Here is a 12,103-nt window from a genome sequence, read left to right as displayed (position 1 = left end):
ATACCAACCTTTGCTTGACCTGACTTGCCTTCTAATTAAAAAGCAGTTAACTAAATCTACCCTCACAGAGCTAGCCTACTAAATCTTCAGGAGAGTTCAAGGACTGAGTTGGATAGCAAAGCTAGCATACTATGAAAATATTAATTTCTCTGCTCTCCTCCTTTTTAGAGTCCCAGACATTCTGGAGACCTGTATTTATTTCAAGTGGTAGTGCAGATTTACAGAGATACATTAAGGCATGCTTATTAGCATTACTAAAGAATTTTTTTTTATTGGAGGAAAATTTTTTCTTAATATATATATTTTGTTGACTTACAATGTTTCTGGTGCACAGCAAGGTGATTCGGTTATACATATACATCTATTATTTCAATTATTTTCCATTATAGGTATTATAAGATATTGACTATACAGTAATTGGAGGCAAATTGGTTTACAATGTTGTGTTGGTTTCTGCCTTATCACTCAACTCAGTCATAATTATATATATATCTTCTCCCTCTTGAGCCTCCCTCCTCTCCCCCCATCCCATCCCTCTAAGTCATCACAGAGTGCCAGGCTGGGCTCCCTGTGTTATATAGCAGCTTCCCACTAAGTATTTTAATATACTGAAGCACAAGCAAGATTTTCTTAAAGGAGTGTAGTCTCTAAATGCATTTAAAATATGATTCCAAAATCCAAAACATGTTTAAGAAGACAAGGTTAGGGGGAGTTTGTTGGTTGTCTTTCTCACATCAGGTTTCTACCTCCCTTTTCCTAATAGATATGGAATTTCCCAACCAAGGAGTTTGGGTTGAATGGGTTCCACCTTCCAGATCTGGGAGAAGACTCTGATGGATTTAATTCAATCATAATAAGCCACACAACATCCCCCCTCTGCCCCCACTGCCTTCCCCCTCATACTGATTGGTTAAGAATAAGCACCTGAACACAGTCAGGCCAATAAAAGCTAATGTGTCTGAATTAGAGGATTTTTGTTGTTAAGAGTTGAAGCAGTGCCTTCTTACCAGATGTCAAGAGGCATGTGGGGCTAGGTTTTTCTGTTACTTGCAACCAAGACATCTTATTAAAACCAAAATCTACTGGGTAAAGGATAATACAGATATCTAAAACTTCTCACTGATCGTTTGAACTTAGAGTTTCATTTTCATAATGAAATCTCATGAGGAACCACAAAATACTGACAATACCCACAAGAGGTCTATGGAAAGGAAATGGGTTCTTTCCTCCCCTTGAGAGCTTTTCTCTCTTCCCCTCCCCCTTCCATCACCTCCTCTCTTTCCTTCCAAAGGAAACACTTGGGTAAATCTTATTGGGGTGGAGGTGGTGCACTGAAGACTGCATTGGTTCTGCAGGAGGTGCTGAGAATTTCAGTTTCAATTGCCTCATGCCCTAACGTGTTAGTAATCTAGATTTTTTTTTTTTCCTTTTGCAGGTAATATACACCATAACCCCTTAAATATCTGTCATTAGCTGCCATTATTAGCCAGTGAAGAAGCACAGTTCAGTTCAGTCGCTCAGTCATGTCCGACTCTTTGTGACCTCATGAACTGCAGCATGCTAGGCCTCCCTGTCCATCACCATCTCCTGGAGTTGACTCAGACTCACGTCCATTGAGTCAGTGATGCCATCCAGCCATCTCATCCTCTGTCGTCCCCTTCTCCTCTTGCCCCCAATCCCTCCCAGCATCAGAGTCTTTTCCAATCAGTCAACTCTTCGCATGAGGTGGCCAAAGTACTGGAGTTTCAGCTTTAGCATCATTCCTTCCAAAGAAATCCCAGGGCTGATCTCCTTCAGAATGGACTGGTTGGATCTCCTTGCAGTCCAAGGGACTCTCAAGAGTCTTCTCCAACACCACAGTTTAAAAGCATCAATTCTTCAGCGCTCAGCCTTCTTCACAGTCCAACTCTCACATCCATACACGACCACAGGAAAAACCATAGCCTTGACTAGACGGACCTTTGTTGGCAAAGCACTGTCTCTGCTTTTGAATATGCTATCTAGGTTGGACATAACTTTCCTTCCAAGGAGTAAGCGTCTTTTAATTTCATGGCTGCAGTCACCATCTGCAGTGATTTTGGAGCCCAGAAAAATAAAGTCTGACACTGTTTCCACTGTTTCCCCATCTGTTTCCCATGAAGTGATGGGACCGGATGCCATGATCTTCGTTTTCTGAAGAAGCACAACCAGCCTTAATTCCCCACCTGCTAGGTGAACCCTGAGTAGGTGGCAGTGCCAAACAGCTGCAACAAGTGTAATTACAGGTCCATGCGTTGCCTGCCTTCAGGATCATGGGGCCCACTTTGAATGTTCTTTGTGTCCCTCATCACAGAGCAAATATTTGAAAATGTCTCTTCTTGCTGCTGCTGCTAATCTAATTGTTTCTGGTATCTGGTTAAATCCCACTCGGCACACATCTGGTGTACATTACATGGGAGAGTTTCCCTCTATCCATAACGCCCCCTCCCTTGCCTATTATGGGGTGTTGGGAAGTTGCACTGGATCTCGGTCCAATCTTTCAGCAGTTCAATTTCACAAAGTCTGCATAACCAATTGTGCTCAGTGCTTGAGATGGAACTAGCCCCACAAACTTTGCTTTGATTTGGTTCACCCCACCTCCCACCCTCAGCTGCAGGGTCCCTGGAACAACTTGTTAACAACTCCACGGTGCCATCAGCACCTTCACTTTCAACCCCCCCACCCCCACCTCCGCTCTGGAAGTAATAGGGACATAGAGACCTGTGTGTAGCTGCCTTCTCCAGTTGGCGGAGTACAGGCAATCTGCTAAGTTTGGTGTTGCTCTCCTGGTTTCGCTCCCTTGTTGTTGTTGTTTTTAAATATTTATTTATTTGGCTGTATCGGTTCCTAGCTGCGGCACGAAGGCTTAGTTGTCCCGCTGCACGTGGGATCCTAGTTCCCCAGCCAGGGATTGAACTTGTATCCTCTTTATTGGCAGGCAGACTCTCAACCCCTGGACCAGTAGTTAAGTCCCTCCCACCCTTGTTGACTAGATTTTTTCAGAGGTTTGCGGTGGATGCTTCCACAAATCCAAAGTTCAGGCAACTTGTAAACACTGGGCATTTTGTCAGCTCTCATGAGCGCTGGCAGTGTGTTCCAGGGGGGTTCCTTTGGGGACAGAGGCCCGTGTGAGCCACGTGGCCACTATAGTATCTGAGATCTGAGTTAGAGGACCCTGCTTATCAAAAGACACACAAACACACATACACACATTCATCAACGCACAGGCACCTCTGTCACTGGAGTTCTGGCACTGAGTGCTGGCTCAGTGGAACCTATAACCTGCTGATGCTTGAAAGTAACACTATTTTAAATCCGTGTGTGCTTGCATTAAAAAAAAAAAAAAAAAAAAAGTGGTCCACTTGTCAAATCCTTTTCAGAGCACATTGAAGGCAATGATGTCCTCCATTACAAAGTATTGTTTCCCAAGGGTGGGAATCATTCAGTTTCTTGCTGCTTTTCACTGTTCTAATTTGTGGCCCCAGAGGTACTCAAGAATTAGCCTGGTGTTGTAACAGTTACACACAGCAGCTGAGAAGTGACAACAATTCACATTACTCTGAAATTTGAGATGAATGTTGGGGATACTGTACTGTACGGATGGCACAGACTATAGTCTGTGATATAAGTGATAGCTGCTTACAGTATGAAATTATATTATTTTGGAAAACTTTTTATGATCAATTATCTTGTTGATTCCATTATAATGCTGGACATGATACTTAGAATTCATGGGTTATCTCGAAACCTGAACATCGTTTTAAGTTTTACAAACAATTACAGTGGTTAAAGCTTGGTCAAAGTTTCTCCAAACTGAACTTGATAAACTACACTTAAAGAATCACGACGATTTAAGAAAGGTGGTTTAATTATACATTAAGATCATAATCTTGATTGTAACACCATACATAATTGACTTTGCTAAAATTAAAACGGGAAGAGTTAATTTATGGAAACTCACAGAAACTGATTTATGGATTGTCTCCCTAATATTAACCCCCAACACACACCACCAGCCCATCATCAGAATTTAGTAAGTAATGGCTAAATTCAGTCAAGTTCGGCGTTTTACTAACTTTTCGGTCCTACGGAAACTGCAGCTTTATAGTCATTTTTCTGTTGCATTGATATGAAAGTGTAATTGTTAGGGTGAGAGTAGAACGCAATTGAACAGCTGAATTTATAACTTAAATATTTAGGTGTGTGCTATCTGAACCCCTATTTGTTTCCTTGCCCCACGGTCCGGAGCGGGTGGGTGGCCAGACCCAGGCCCTTGCCCCTCTAGTTCTTCAACTCTGAGCTCCGGGCAGCCTTCGGGCAGGTGCCCGGGGCACCGCCCCCGCCGCCCACCTCCTCGGGGATTGGCTTCCGCGGCTAGTGGGCGGTCCCAGGGTGCGGATAAAGTTGGGTGGCGCGCGCGCCGCCTGCGTGGGGTTTCGGGCACCCGGGGTAAAAGCACTGCGCGCTCTCGCCGCGGCCGGGTCGGAGTTCCCAGTTCGCTCTCCGAACCCGCTCGCCCTCTCCAGCTTCCCCGCGACTCCTGGGTCCGGTCCTTTTGGAGGAGGGGGTCAAGGGCCGGGCCTCGGAGCCTCGAGCGTGTCCGAGCAGGCTCGACGCGCTGGCTTCGGGCTGCCGGGCGAGGGGCGCGGTGTGAGGGCCGGGGCCCGGGTGGCGCGCGGGGGCTGCAGGAAGCGAGGGCAGCCGGGGCTCGGCCCCCGCTCCGCCCGGATAGAAGACACCCGGAAACGGATTCACCGCTTCGGTGGCCGCGCGAGCCGGGAGTCTCGGAGGGGGAGCGGGCGGGCGGGCGGCTGCTGAGTAATCCCCGCGGCGGCGGCGGCGGGAGGCGGCGGCCTGGGCGCCCACGTCCCCGCCGCGCGCGCTGCAGCCCGGCCCCGGCTCCTCCCTCCGCGCCCGCCCACCGCGCCCGCGCCCCGCGCAGGTAGAGCCGGGCTCCGGGCGCGCGCGGGGGCCGCAGCGGCTGCCACCCCACCTCACCTCGGCCCCGAGCAGAGCCTCGCGCGCCCATGGCCGGCTCGGAGCAGCAGCGGCCGCGGCGGCTGGACGACGGAGACGCGGCGGCGGCGCCCCTGCAGGACGCTGAGCTGGCCCTTGCCGGCATCAACATGCTGCTCAACAACGGCTTTCGGGAGTCGGACCAGCTCTTCAAACAATACAGGTGACCGGCGCGCCCCGCTCCCTCGCCCCTTCCCGGCGATCACTACTCCCTGGCAGGTCCTCGCTTCCCCAATTCGCATCCCCCGGCCTGTGCGCCTTGGCCGCGTTTCCCTTCCGCCCCCACCCAGGTTCCGCGGTCCTTTCTCTCCGCGGGACCCGCAGTCTCCCCTGACTTTCTCTCGGCCTCGTCCTGCCAGAGGAGCGCCCGGTGTCCGTCCGCTTCTCTCTCGCGGGTCGCGTCCCCCGCCGCCGGGTCCGGAGCCCGTGGGCTTTGAGATCTGGACCGGACGCGATTTGAGGCGGCAGCGAGCCCCGGACTTGCAGGGCCGTGACTCCGGCGAGGCGCGCCGCCCGTGCCGCCTTTGTGACACGGACCACACCAGCTGCAGCGTGCCTGCTTCGTGCTCCTCGCGCTACTGTGCATCGTTGTGCATTCCAGACGCTTTCATTGTTTGAAAACAGATATGCATAACTGCGTGGCCATGCAGGAATTAAAAAAAATCCAGCCGAACTCTGCTCATTCACCTCTGTCTGCCTTTTTTCTCAAACTCAGTCCCCAAAATGAGTTGCTTATGCTTTTCAAGTAAGCGTATGTATTTATGATGGATTTCTCTTAACTCAGAGGTAGAAGAAAATGGAGGGATTTTAAACATACGTGGGAGTGAGAGGAAGCACACGTGTGTTCAGTTAATTGTTTGATTCGTCTTTTTAAAACATCGAAGGGAAAGAACTGAAACCTCGTAGCTTTCTCGTGTGTGTGGGAGGAGCCTTCAGTTTCTTTGCGGAGCAGAAGAACCTGCTTTCTGGTTTAGGAAGAAAGTTTGTGATTTGCCCTTTTAGTGTCAGGACTCAAGGATGTTGATTGGCAGCTTTCCTGTCAGTGTTTTAAGGGCCAATTGCTGCCGGTCTTTAGGGCCGGTGTTTGGTAGGTTTTAGGGAACTCCTGTGCAGCTGTGATTGAGCGCCACTGCCTGTAAGCAAATGAGAGGAGAGCCCAGCCCCTGGGATGCAGGCGCCTGAAGTTTTCAGACATAAAAGAATGGTGGTTTCTACCGTTGGGAGCGTCCACAAGCTTAATGGCAAAGCGAGTATTTCACAAATATAAACTTTTCCACTAAGACATTTTACTTTTAAATCAGTTTTGAAGGAAAAAAAAAAAAAAAAAAAACCCGCAAATGGAAACTTCTTAGCTCTATTCAGACTATTTTATTTTTAAAGCATACAAATCTGATTTCAAGCCAGAGTTTCATCAGGGATTTCCAGAGGATAGATTTAAAAGACTTACTTGTCTCACAATCTCTCGTGCAGGTTTTTTTTTTTTTTTTTTTTTTGAGCCATCTGAGAATGTATTTAATGAGAAATTTTATTTACTGTGCTTTGACTTTTCCAAAAAGACATACTAATTTATGTTGTATGAGAGGGGATGGAGAAAGTCTTATAGAGTCAAGTTTGTTTTCTTTGGTTGTTGATCAAGATATGGGTGCTTGCATATTTCAATACTTCTTGCTTTGAAATGTTCTGTTACTTATTTTGATCATCTTCCCCCTCCCCCCATTGTTTTAATGTACTTAAATTCCTGTCTCATGGTTCCCAGATACTGAAAGCATGAAATAACTCGCTTTGCCTCATCTAGACAACTCTGTGCTCAGTTGTGTTCAGTCATGTCTGACTGTAGCCTGCCAGGCTTCTCTGTCCTTGGGGTTTCCCAGGCAGGGATAGTGGGGTGGGTTGCCGTTTCCTCCTCCAGGGGATCTTTTCCTCCCTGGGCAGGGTCGGAACCTCTGTCTCCTACATTTCCTGCACTAGCAGGTGGATTCTTTACTGCCGAGCCACCTGGGAAGCCCCTGTGCACTATTACTAGAGGGTGTTATGAGTGCTTGGGAAGGCGCTTCTCTGCGAGTGCTGGGGCTGAGGGGAGGAGGTGTCCAGGCAGGATTTCCACTGCACAGGAGCTGTGGCTGTCTGCTTGGGTTTTGAAATGGGAACCAAAGATAAAGGAACACCATGTTGTGGTAGCTCTTCTCTGCCAAGCACAGTTCGTTATATTCGAGCTATTCTAGTGACGACAAAGGAGTGAGGTGTTATTTCGTCCTCACAGTGTTTTTAGTTACGAGGCACTCAGCTTCTCAGTGTTTAGCATGGGCCAGGACATAGGCATTGTGGTTCTAAATCCAGGGCTCTTTTCATTAAACCATTCTGACCCATCTGATTGATTATATTTTGTAATTTTCCCCGTGACCTTGTTTGCCAGCAACTTAAACTCTTCTAGGGGTGGATAGTAGTAGCATCATCCTATCAGCTTCCCGGCAGCCAGGGCTGCCCTAGCTTCGCTACTTTTGTAGCTGCTGACTTTGGTTTCTCCGTTGGCTTACTTGCCTGTAAAATGGGAGTCGCACATGCTATAGGGTGGTTAGTATTAGAATCCATGGTAGCTGGCACCATGTAAGCCATCAAACACTAATTTTTGAACTTGGCGCCTTCTCCACTATTATAGTACTTTCTACTTGATGGTGTGGTTTGAGTAGAAGACAAAACGTCCTGAATGTAGATAGCCTTTCTCTTTAAAGTTGGCCTGGACTGTGTGCGTGCTCAGTCGCGTCCGACTCTTTGCTACCCCACGGGCTATAGCTGGTGGGCTCCTTTGCCTGTGGGACTGCCTCAGCAAGAGTACTGGAGTGGTGTGCCATTTCCTTCTCCAGAGGATCTTCCCAACCCAGGGTTCGAACCCGCGTCACCTGCATTGTACTAGGATTCTTTATTACCGCCGAGCCACCAGGGAAGCCCTCACATAATGCATTTCAAAAACTTAGGTCCTACTATGCACTGGGACACTTCTCTTCCCTTTCCAGGGTTGAATGGCCTGCTGGGAAAGCCAGCAGTGATTGCATACTGTTTGAGGAACACCTCAAACTCAGTTTATTTGCTGAAGAGAGAACAACTTGATTATCTCATTCCTTAGGATTCTTTCACCGCCCTTCCCTTTCCAGTAAACATTCTAGAATTTTATCATTACGGTTTAACAATAGAAACATTTGTCTAGTGTAACAGTAACACTAAGAAAATTAAGGCAAGAAGGTCACTTTCTCTTGCCACATTACTAGGATGATAGTTTCACCAGCAGCTACCTAATGAGAAATGATTACTTCGTAGAAACATAATCATGAAGGTCAGAATTAGGGAAAGCTGGGGTTGTATAATTTAGATATTATACAGGCAGGAATGTGGGCTTCCCAGGTGGCTCAGTGGTAAAGAATCCGCCTGCCAGTGCCGGAGACACAGGAAACATGGATTCGATCCCTGGGTTGGGAAGATCCCTTGGAGGAGGGAATGGCAGCCCACTCCAATATTCTTGCCTGGAGAATCCCATGGACAGAGGAGCCTGGTGGGCTACAGTCCATAGCAAAGAGTTGGATGTGACTGAAGCAACTTGGCATCCATGCACATGCACAATAGAGGCTTTCTCTTGAGATATAAGACTCCATGGCTGGAATTTCAAAATGGAGCTGTCTCTTCTGTAGTAACTATAGTAATAATATAACAAGCTGCCCAGTTGTTGATGCTGAGCCCCCATCATGTGCTTGGAGATGTTTTTGCAGAGGCTGAGACAGATTGGTGCTGATTTAAGCCCAAGAATATGTACCTTTGTAAGTGTGTGATCCTGATCCTCCGAAATCACATTCTTTGTGTTGGTCTGGGGGCTCAGTGCTGTAATGCAGCAGTGCTCACTCCCCTTCCTACACACACTTTTAACTGATGATCATGTGTGTGATACACACTCAGACCTTTAGGAACTCAGACTTGTGACAAGAGGCTGTGGTTATGTGCATGAGGCAGGCTCTAGATTTTTAGGTGTTGAGTTGCAGGTAAGCTTGGCTGGTGGGGAGAATCTGGAGATGTAGCCATGGCTGTTGTGGCCTGTAGGACTAGAGAGAAGCAACGTGTAACCCAGCTTGAAGGAAAATCTTACAGAGGAACTGAGGCTGAGAGCCATGATGGGGTGGAAGTGAGCAAGTTGAAAGAGAAGGAATTGGGGGAGGGGTGGGGGAGGAGGAGAACGCGAGCGGAGGTGGGTGGACATGGAACTCTAGGAGAGAGATGTGAGTTGGCATCTGGAGAAGGGGGGGGTGAGACCTGGCAGCTGATCAGTGTTATTAGGTTGTCACGTCAGATGCGTTTTCTACACTTGTTTTCTTCTCAGATCTGCTGCTTGGTCCACGTTTCCTGTGAGTCAGTGTTGACTTTCAGGGTGTTCAGTTAACTCATGTTCTCTGTGGCCCTCACCTGCCACCGTGTGGCCCTCACCCATCACCGTGTGGCCCTCACATCTGTAATTAACACCCAGCTGCTCGAGCCTCAGGGTCCTGATGTCACCATCTCTTTCTCTTTGGGGCTTGAGATGTTACTTTTGTAATCGGCAGACTAGAAGGAGAGGTGAAACTCTGAACTCCAAGGAGGACAGGGGACATTTGGAGCTCCTGAGCTGAAGAGCTTTGCGGTTCTTATTTCACAGGCCTGGCATTTACTGTCCCTCTACCCCTTGAGGCCACCATCTCCATCTTTTGCTTTAATTCCTGGCATTCTTTCTGACCCTAAGACATCTGTACTGTCTACCCCTGCCAATATGACTGCCACTTTCTGGCTGTAGATATTATTAAAAAGTCCTGTTTGGTCATTGTCAGATCAAACAAAAAGCATATAATAGAATGAATGATCACTGATGATAAATATGCATAAATAAGGGCTTGATAGAGAGTGCATAGTTGGTATTGCCAATTGTGATATTTTTCTTTTCTGTCTTAAAGTATAAAAATGGCAAAAATGTATTAAAAACAAAACAACAAAAACTCATGTTTAAAATGAATGTATGGGTCCTAAATTGTTTTAGCACAGTTTATGGCGTATACAATCAAACCGTATTACATGTGGCCTTACTTGTAAGCAGGTTGATTATAGAGCCACTTTCACTGTAGACATGGCTCAGTATAGTTCGAGATTTCAGGCTAGACCCCATGGGCCAAATGTGGTTGACTGGTTTTGTAAAGGTTTTTTAAAAAAGAAGTGCTTTAAAAAATTTTTACTTATTTTTGGCTGTGCTGGGTCTTTGCTGCTACATGGGCTTTCTCCCAGTTGTGGTGAGTGGGGGCTACTCTCTAGTCGCACGTCTGCAGGACTTGCATTGCCGTGACGTCTCGTTTCAGGGCACAGGCTCTAGGGTACGCAGGTTTCAGTAATTGTGGCACATGGGCTCAGGAGCTGCAGCTCCCAGGCTCTAGAGCGCAGGCTCAGTAGTTGTGGTGCATGGGCTTAGTTGCTCCATATGCATGTGGGATCTTTCTGGATCAGGGACTGAACCTGTGTCGCCTGCTTTGGCAGGTGGATTCTTTACCATTGAGCCACCAGGGAAGCCCAGTAAATAAAGTTATTAGGGTATAGCTAGACTCACTTCCCAAACGAACTTTTTGGCCAAACCCAATATCTTCTTTGGTGGTTCAGTGGTAAAGAATCTGCCTACCAGTGCAGGAGCTGCAGGGGACATGGGTTTGATCCCTGGTCGGGAAAGAACCCCTGGAGGAGGAAATGGCAACCCAATCCAGTATTCTTGCCTGGGAAATCCCATGGATAGAGGAGCCTGGCGGGCCACAGTCCACGGAGTTGCAAAGAGTGGGACTGAGTGATTAAGCAACAGCAAAATATTATGTGAACAACAACAAGGTGTCTTCTCCATAAAGAAATGAATAGCTATACAGAGCCTACAGCCCACAAAGCTTAGCATAGTTACTTTCTGGACCCTTACAGAAAGTTTGATGAAGTCTGGTACAAACCACTGTTCTCCCTGGAAGAACTTGAGAGGCTGGTGTAAGAGACCTGAACCCACATGTGTGCGAGCCTTTCGTGTGCCCAGCGGTGTGTCGGATGCTCTGGACTCCAAGGGGAGCCTGCAGGTCGCCTGTGGGCTCCACATGATCTGGCTGCTCCCAGAGCTGGGTGCCTGCGCCTGGCTGCCAGAGGCCCCGGGGAGTCCATAGGTGCAGAGATGCAAGAAAGGAGAAGCAACAGGAAGCAGAAATGGTGTGGGCAACTGGCGGGAGGGAGGAGGCTCAGCTGCTGCCCTTTTCCACCCTCCTCAGCTCAGCGGTGTGTATATGCAAAGGTTGGGGCATTTTTTTCTCCTCCCAACTATTGCACTGTCTGAAAAGATTCTAATTAAATATTCATTTGGCTTAATTGGGATGTTTAAAAAAAAATGCAGTTGCCTGTAGAATAACGGGCTAGTTTACAGGAAATTATTAGGAAAAAGTGACCACTTCTATAGCAGGGGTGGGGGTGGCATGAAGCTTTCTCTTCCTTTAGTTATACGAAACCCCCTGTAGACCCCCAAGCACATCATTGTGCTTCAGGGGTCAGACCTTTTGCACAGACTCTTTAAAAAAAAAAAAAGAAGCAAAAACATTTATTTGGCTGTGCCGGGTCTTAGTTGTGGCATGTGGGAACGTTCTCTTGACCCGGGATTGAACCTGGGCTTCCTGCGTGGGAGTGCAGAGTCCTCACCACTGGACCACCAGGGAAGTCCCTGCGTTGACTTTTAAATCCCGCTTTTTACACCCCAGTCTCCTCTGGAGATCAAACCAGTCAGTCCTAAGGGAAATCAACCCTGAATATTCATTGGAAGGACTGATGCTGAAGCTGTAATACTTTGGCTACCAGATGCAGAGAGCCAGCTCATTGAGACCATGGTTCTGTGAAAGATTGAGGGCAGGAGGAAAAGGGGTCGACAGAGATGGCATTACCAACTCAATGGACATGAGTCTGAGGAAGCTCCAGGAGAGAGTGAAGGACAGGGAAGCCTGGTGTGCTGCAGTTCATGGGATCACAAAGAGTTGGACTCGACTGAGCGACTGAATAATAA

At 47.8% G+C, this 12,103-nt stretch overlaps 1 protein-coding gene across 1 annotated transcript in view; it reads left to right on the top strand.

Annotated features, from left to right (window-relative positions):
- The first annotated feature begins 4,444 nt into the window (after positions 1 to 4,444).
- Positions 4,445 to 12,103, top strand: part of TTC39C (tetratricopeptide repeat domain 39C) — a 105,460-nt gene continuing 97,801 nt past the window's right edge. The window contains exon 1 of the mRNA XM_003587769.6: positions 4,445 to 5,197. Within this exon, the coding sequence (XP_003587817.2) occupies positions 5,046 to 5,197 (152 nt within the window). The 5' untranslated portion in view covers positions 4,445 to 5,045. The remainder of the gene's footprint in view (positions 5,198 to 12,103) is intronic.

The sequence above is a fragment of the Bos taurus genome, chromosome 24 (assembly GCF_002263795.3).
Source record: "Bos taurus isolate L1 Dominette 01449 registration number 42190680 breed Hereford chromosome 24, ARS-UCD2.0, whole genome shotgun sequence".
In the NCBI taxonomy this organism is placed as follows: Eukaryota; Metazoa; Chordata; class Mammalia; order Artiodactyla; family Bovidae; genus Bos; species Bos taurus.
Note: the sequence above shows the minus strand (reverse complement) of the source record. Positions and strands in the feature narration are given on the sequence as shown.